This window comes from Myotis brandtii, unplaced genomic scaffold, assembly GCF_000412655.1.
Source record: "Myotis brandtii unplaced genomic scaffold, ASM41265v1 scaffold632, whole genome shotgun sequence".
Classification (NCBI taxonomy): Eukaryota; Metazoa; Chordata; class Mammalia; order Chiroptera; family Vespertilionidae; genus Myotis; species Myotis brandtii.
In genome coordinates, this window is record NW_005370419.1 from 236,012 (window position 1) to 236,419 (window position 408).

General features: G+C 70.8%; 1 protein-coding gene across 1 annotated transcript in view; it reads left to right on the plus strand.

Moving 5' to 3' along the window:
- Positions 1-408, plus strand: part of ENDOV (endonuclease V) — a gene marked incomplete at its 5' end in the record, with an annotated part of 25,366 nt that overhangs the window by 3,986 nt on the left and 20,972 nt on the right. Inside the window, one exon of the mRNA XM_014528384.1 lies at positions 180-297. Within this exon, the coding sequence (XP_014383870.1) occupies positions 180-297 (118 nt within the window). The remainder of the gene's footprint in view (positions 1-179; positions 298-408) is intronic.

The window sequence follows — 408 nt, forward strand, 5'->3', positions numbered from 1 at the left end:
TCCCTGGCCGGGACTCAGGAAGACCCGCTGTGCGCCCCCGGGTTCCCTGTGGGTGGTGGAACCTCCAGCCCCCTCTGAGCTCCTCTCCCAGCCCCCCTGCCCCTGAAGGGGCCCCATGTGGGGTGGGGCCTCTGGCTCTTGGGCCGGGACACTGGGAGCCTGTGCCGTGCCCTGCGCAGCACCAGGAACGGGGCTCCCGACTCGCTCTCTCTGGGAAGCAGCTGGAGGACAGGGCACGTGTCTGTCCGTGCGGCCCTGCGTCTGCGTGGGGCCGTGGGCAGGGACCCCGCCTTCCCAGTGGGCCACCCCGCTGTCCCCGAAACGTTCCTTGGGCTGAAGCAAATGTGCCCACACTCCCAGCAGGAGCGAGCGCAGCAGGAAGCAAGGGCCTGGGGGCAGGAGCAGGCC